Source organism: Sinocyclocheilus rhinocerous, unplaced genomic scaffold (genome assembly GCF_001515625.1).
Source record: "Sinocyclocheilus rhinocerous isolate Xijiao unplaced genomic scaffold, SAMN03320098_v1.1 scaffold209, whole genome shotgun sequence".
Classification (NCBI taxonomy): Eukaryota; Metazoa; Chordata; class Actinopteri; order Cypriniformes; family Cyprinidae; genus Sinocyclocheilus; species Sinocyclocheilus rhinocerous.
The window spans coordinates 52781-59319 of record NW_015652267.1 but is presented as its reverse complement, the minus strand read 5'-3'; the positions used below and the strand labels follow the sequence as shown (position 1 = coordinate 59319).

General features: G+C 34.7%; 1 protein-coding gene across 5 annotated transcripts in view; it reads right to left on the bottom strand.

The window, feature by feature from the left end:
• Nucleotides 1-392: 392 nt before the first annotated feature.
• Nucleotides 393-6539, bottom strand: part of rae1 (ribonucleic acid export 1) — a 22596-nt gene continuing 16449 nt past the window's right edge. For 4 of the 5 annotated variants that reach the window (XM_016520052.1, XM_016520051.1, XM_016520053.1 and 1 more), the window contains exons 10-12: nucleotides 4160-4235; nucleotides 3816-4010; nucleotides 2187-2276 (exon numbers count right to left, since the gene is read on the bottom strand). In XM_016520052.1, coding sequence (XP_016375538.1) covers nucleotides 2187-2276; nucleotides 3816-4010; nucleotides 4160-4235 — 361 coding nt within the window. Of the gene's footprint in view, nucleotides 613-2186; nucleotides 2277-3815; nucleotides 4011-4159; nucleotides 4236-6539 lie in introns of those variants that run through there. The other variant, XM_016520055.1, reaches the window with a different exon arrangement.

Here is a 6539-nt window from a genome sequence, read left to right as displayed (position 1 = left end):
GGGACTTATAGATCTTTTTTGTCTCTGCATGTTTTTCTCACATTTGTTGCACTACTTGACTGACAAAAGTTAACTGCTTCAACACAAAATATGCAAAACTATTCAAGGTTTCACTTTTTCACTTTATTCAAAGCATCATCGATGATAGTAGTTTCTAAGAGCAATGTGCATATATATTATATATACACACCTACACACACACACACAAGACAATAAGACAAGCGCAATGTCAAAATGCAGAGAAAGCTTGAGACAGATTTATTATTGGTTACACAATTTGATTATACACCAAGCAGAAAGAAATGTAAAGGTGAACATGCATTTCCTTTGTAAGGCAGTATCAAGAAATAAAAGAGCTGCAAGTAACGAACTTCATGAAGAAAGAAAAAAGGTACATCAGTTACACCAGAAATACTGAACCATGGCTTCCTTACTCGTATCAAAAGCCACTGCTCACATTAATGCTTATGAGCAGTTGGCCACCTTCTGATTTGTCCATAAAAATTATGCATTGCCATGCCATTGGTCCAGGTGTTAGCCAAATTGAGGTCTCTCTCCCATATTTACACACAAACGCAGGTCTTCCGAGATGTGATGTGAAGCTTGACGAATCTAAAGACAAGGAAGGGCAGGCGTCAGTCAATACAGCCTTCTGTTTTTCAAATCAGATTTATTTTTGGTTTTGTTTTCCCCATGAACGAAAGTGCACACATGGTCAAGAGAAGCACAATTCTTAACATTTATTACATGTTTATTCTCTGACAGGCCAATTCCAATGGTTCCAAGTTTTACAGGTCATTGCTCTTGTATTAAGAGATTTATCTAAAAAATAGATCAGTCAGCATATAATATCCATGCACAGACATTAAACACCTGATACGAATCAATTTATCAGTATAAGAAAAGAAATGCAGGCTGTCATTTTCTTAAATCAGCCCTTTTGTCTTGTATTAGTAAAAATAGTTCAATATTTTTGCTGGAAACAAAACAGTTGAAAAAAACAAAAACAAAAAAAACAGCCAAAGTACTATATTCTAAAACTAATACTGCTTCCTTTACACGCGACTTAAAATATTGAAAATTCAGCAGTATTTAAGCTTATATTCTGTATAACTGCACTGCACAGTGTTGCGCAGAGCTGCATATGCTAATGCAAAACGGCACATCTGTGTGGCTGTACAGTGTCATCAGATCAATCCAGACAGACAACAGCAGATGTTGCTAAAGACCAATGGTCTGACTCCCAAATATGTATGGAAGTGTCTATCACTTTACTCTATCTTGCCAAGCTATCTAACGTTAATCAAGCTAAAATCTTTTCTTTGTCATTTAGGTCAATTTAAGCAGAATTTTCATTCAAGACAACCAAAATCATTAAAAGCATGCTTCCCTGTAGAATACCAGTAGAAAAGTAATTTGTCCTTTAGAAATCTTTCCATTTTGTAGCTTATGTTGTAATATCTTTTCAATTATTTACATAAAATTAAAATGTTCAATCCTAGATTAAATCAGATTTGAGACTCTTTGCAAAATGTCGAGCATTAAATTAAAAGTGGAGAACTGAATCATTCTCTTCAGTCCATTACTTGACTAATGGAGTCACCTATTAGCTTACATACCAGTTAGAGAGTCAATACACACAGTTCAGAGTGTGTGCGGTAAGTTATTTTTAAACCCGATATTTGTATGGGAAATGTTGTATGTACTTTTCAAAGCCTATTTTGTGCACACACAATGATTATACATCAGGCCTCAGAAGATTCAAGAATTGAACTGTATATTACTAAAGCACTGCAAAACAAAATATTAATTCCTTGCAAATAGTTACTTTTTGAAGGCTGACTTTTCATAATATGGCTTTGATTTATATAACTGCTTTCCAAGAATACAAAAAAAAAAAATAGTTCACCATTATAGTCAATCAATGGTCAATCCTCTCCAATCCTGAACATTTAAAAATCAAACTGAAGTAGAACCTCATTTCTATATACCATTTTAGAAAAGATGCTGTTTCTTCAGAATTCATCCCTGTGAGCTAAGAGCAACATATTAATGCATCATAAGATACCAAAGAAGGACTCAGAAAGCATCACAACTGCACAGAAAGGAAAGTCAGTGCAAGTCAGGCAGCACACCTGCCCTGCCCGGTGAAAGACACCTTCTCCATGGTAATGGATATCCTGCTCTCACCATTTCTTGTTCCGAGGCTTCAGTTCCTCAGCCGCATTCCTCAAGAAGATGTAATTCTTTTTCTGGGGATTGTAATATTCATGTCCCTGTGACACAAAGCAGAAGTAATAAAAGTGAGCAGAGATCACACTGATTGTCAGTTCATTAAAGGGGTCATCGGATGCCAAATTCACTTTTGTTGTTGTTTGAACATAAATGTGTGTTGGAAATGTGTGTAAAAATCCATCCTATAATGATAAAAATCCACCCAGTGCTTTTTTTTAAATCCCTATTTTAAAATCCCCCTTCTCAAATCAGGCTGTTCTGAGGTTCCTGTCAGAATGACGTAGTTCTGCACAGGCCCCTCCCACGATAGTTGATTGACAGTAGCTTTTCAGCACAGACTGGACTGGTGTCTTACCTTAGACCCACCATTGTGTCGACACCAGTGCAGGGGAAGACAATAACATCTCCCGATTAAGCAATTGAGGTGTTTTGTTGTTGGATGTAATAATGAACATAGCAGTCGTCATTTACTCTCGACATCTGAGCCGCTGAAGACGCAGAGGATTAACGTTACTTTCGTTTTGAAGGGAATGCGCTGATCCCCGATCTGCCTAAATGCGTCTATGTTCGCGCGAATCATTCGTGATCGAGCTTCATCTACACAAGAAGTGAGTATAAGGTTTTTTATGAATCTTTGCAAATAGCCTTTCCTAATATGTGCTAGTTAGCAAGTTTGGCGGCTAAAGTAAACAGTACTGCTCGTCACCCACAGAAGAGAGGGGCGGTGTGAGCAGAGCTCATTAGCATTTAAAGCAACATGGACTAGAATTGCTTGCTAAAAACAGAGCTCATTTTGACAGGGGAAAAAATGAAAAATTTTAACCAAAGGATGTTATAGACTTTTCATTAAGACCCTAAAGAATCATATCAACTTATATCAAATGGGCATCCGATGACCCCTTTAAAAAAAAAGGATGAAAACATAAGAACTTCAGTCAGTTCTAAGTAACCAGCATTATACCAAATCATAAAGGCAAAACACCCCAATTTTAAATGACAGTGACAATATCATTGAATCACTTTCAGAACTTTTTTTCCCCCCAGCTGAACAATAAAAACATTGACAACCAATGACAGTGTGCCAAGTTCAACTTGAACCAACATGGTTCAAGACCCCTGGATTTGGTTTCATTTTGCTGCACTATTTTTGAACACAAGAATGCATCTTATGTAAGCACTCCCTCTGAAAGCGTCTGATTGGTGTCAGCTGGAGCTAAATCCAGTATAATAAACAGGGCTTCTGTCATAACAATTAGTTGACTAGTCAATCAGGCAACCCATGGACTGCTCTGTTTTTTAATGTTAAACCTTCAACTCTATTTGACACTGAGAGAATCTAGGTTGGAGAATCTAAGCTTGTAAAAGGCTGAATAAATTATTTCTTATGCATGTTTAAAAGCATAAATATTGCATAAATGTATATTTTCTCTTCATATTTAAAATACACTCCTATGAAATTGACCATAGGAGCTTAAGTGAAGCTTAATCTATGAAATATCCTAACTGACTATAATACTTACTATACCACAATAACTTTTTTTATGTCAACACAAAATGTTACATGTGTATTGAGATTGTACCTTAGACCAGTCATAGCTGGAAGCATAGGCAAATATGTTTCCATTGTTATTGAAGCAACAAGCTGTTATTGGTTGATCTAATTGTTCAGAGGTCTTCAGCTTAGTGCGGGCATCTTTATCCCAGAAACTGAAGCGCCCATCAGATCCTACTGTCGCCAGAGTGCCATGGACTGGGTGAAAGGAGATAGCATTCACCTACAACAGAGAAACACACAGCAAGTCTACAGTTTCTGTTTATTATACAAGTACTGTTTACTGAATATTGTCTTTCATAACCTCGGACTAGACTAAATGCCCAAGCAATCCACTGCATTTCAAAAATACACAAAACTTAGAACACTCACAGCATAAATATCTTGGGGTGTGGCAGTATTGGTTCCATTGGACCTGTGGCACTTAAAGGTGAAATTGTCCTTGGCTCTGGGTTAAAAGATGAATATTAGTAAGACAGAAAGATAGCATACATATTCAATATCACACTCAAAAAAAAAAAAAGCTGCTTGTTCAAGTTAATTGTTAAAATGAGTTGAAGTAATTTTTTAACATTTCGGTCACAACTTCATTTCATAATGGACTTAAATTTGTAACATTTAAGTTAACAATTTTTTGTTGGGACTACATTATGCTTGCTGTGATAGTCGGTGTTACCGATATTAAGCCGCAACACTGGTTATATCACTTGCCCACAGCGCCACCGCCTTATTGATTTTTTTATAGTAGTAAAAATCATTTAGTTCAGTTAGAGAACAGACCCTACAATTATAAACTGAACAATTTTTACATTTTGCTCAATGCAGCGTGCCGAACGACAGTCGCATCACAGATCAGTAGCAGGAATCAGATTTCAATTATCAAATGAGGAGAGTGAGTTGAGCTGACTGACAAGAAGAGTGAGGTGACAAAGACAAGACGATGGCAGAATTTTATTTTATATCAAGGTGTATGCCGTGCCTCCAAACTTTCTTATTCGTTTCGCTAACAAACAATCAAAGTTTCTTATTGGTTCCACAGTGTTTGCTGATTTTTTCTCTCTCTCTCTATATCTATCTATCTATATATATATATATGCGGTGGTGTTTTAAAATGCGGAGGCAGTTATGTACATACATATATAGGCCTATATATATGTCATATATATATATATATATGTCACATTTTCCTGGTTAAATAAATGTCACACAAAAAAAAGAGAACAAATAAATTCTATTTTGCATTTTATTAATATTATTTTTTCTTTTATTTAATATTTTAATACTAATTAAACATTTCATAGTGTTTTTATGCATTTTTATATTTATTCCAAAATAATAACTAAAGGCAGTAACAATTTGAACAATATTTTGGAAACAATTAACATTAGTTAACTACTTTAGTTAACAGTAACCAAGAATAAATAATAACCTACTTCTACATAATTTATTAATCTTAGTTAATATTAATTTCAACATTTACTAATGCATTATTAAAATCAAAAGTTGTGTTTGTTAACATTAGTGTATGCACTGTGAACTAACAATCAACAACTGTATTTGTATTAACTAATGTAAACAAAGATTAATAAATACTGTAATAAATGTTCATGTTAGTTAACTCATTAAATCACACCTTATTGTAAAATGTTAGCAATATTTTTTATTTGTGAACTGATGTTCAGCTGTTCTTTTTAATAGTCGACTTATTTTCGGGTCATCATGATAAAAGCTATGTAAACACTGCCACAGACACGAAGATATATCTTTCATTTAATCACGCTGAATGCTCATTAAAAACTGACGCAGTTTTCAGACCATTTTAAGTTTTATTTTGACGTGACACAAAGTAGTGGTATCTAAGCGGGAGAGTTGTTTACTTACTTTATAATTAGTCAATAACGACATCATTTTCTTCATTCAGGCCAAGAGCTCGCACAAAAACAAGAGGCGGGATTTATCACATGAACCAATCACATTCAATAATAACCGATCATATCCAATTATCGCGTGATGGAGGCAATGACTCCTCTCACGTGACTTTCCCCCATTCATTCTCTATTACCCCCCACTAAACCCAAGGCACGCTAAGGGGTCTCTGTTGTAAGTCTATGGGCCGAAGGGAGGCAAGCCTCCGCTGTAACTTTACCTGCGGGTGTCGCTGTTTGACAGTGTTACTTTATAAAAACGAGTGACTTTTATACTTTTAATGCCATATTTAGTAATATTTGCGATTTATGTTTGTAATATCAAACATAGACACTGCCTCCCTTGCCTCCTCGGAGGAAATGCCCCTATATATAGAATATAGGGCTGAGCGATATAGCTAAAAAATGTATCAATGATATAATGTTTCATATCGTTCGGTATCGATAGTTGACATTTTTTATAACTTTCAATATAAAAGTTATAGAAATTGAATTTTTTTCAATAGAATTTTTTTTTTTTTAATTTAACCACTGTATTTTTAAATTAACCCAATTTATTGAGACCACAAATATTTTTTGTTTTAACAATCAAACACAAAATAAAAATTAAACATATCTAATTTCTAATTTTTTTAAATGCAGATTAAATAGGTCTTAAGGAAACGTTTGTCTCCCAAGGGCACAGGAGGGCACAGTGAGCAAAATAAAAGCGCATTTAAATTGTCAACGCAAGGAAATAACTGTCTATAAAAAACGTGCATTACATCTAAATTAACTCAAATATAATTTCGTAAATTGCATAAACAATTATGAACAAAACAGCATCA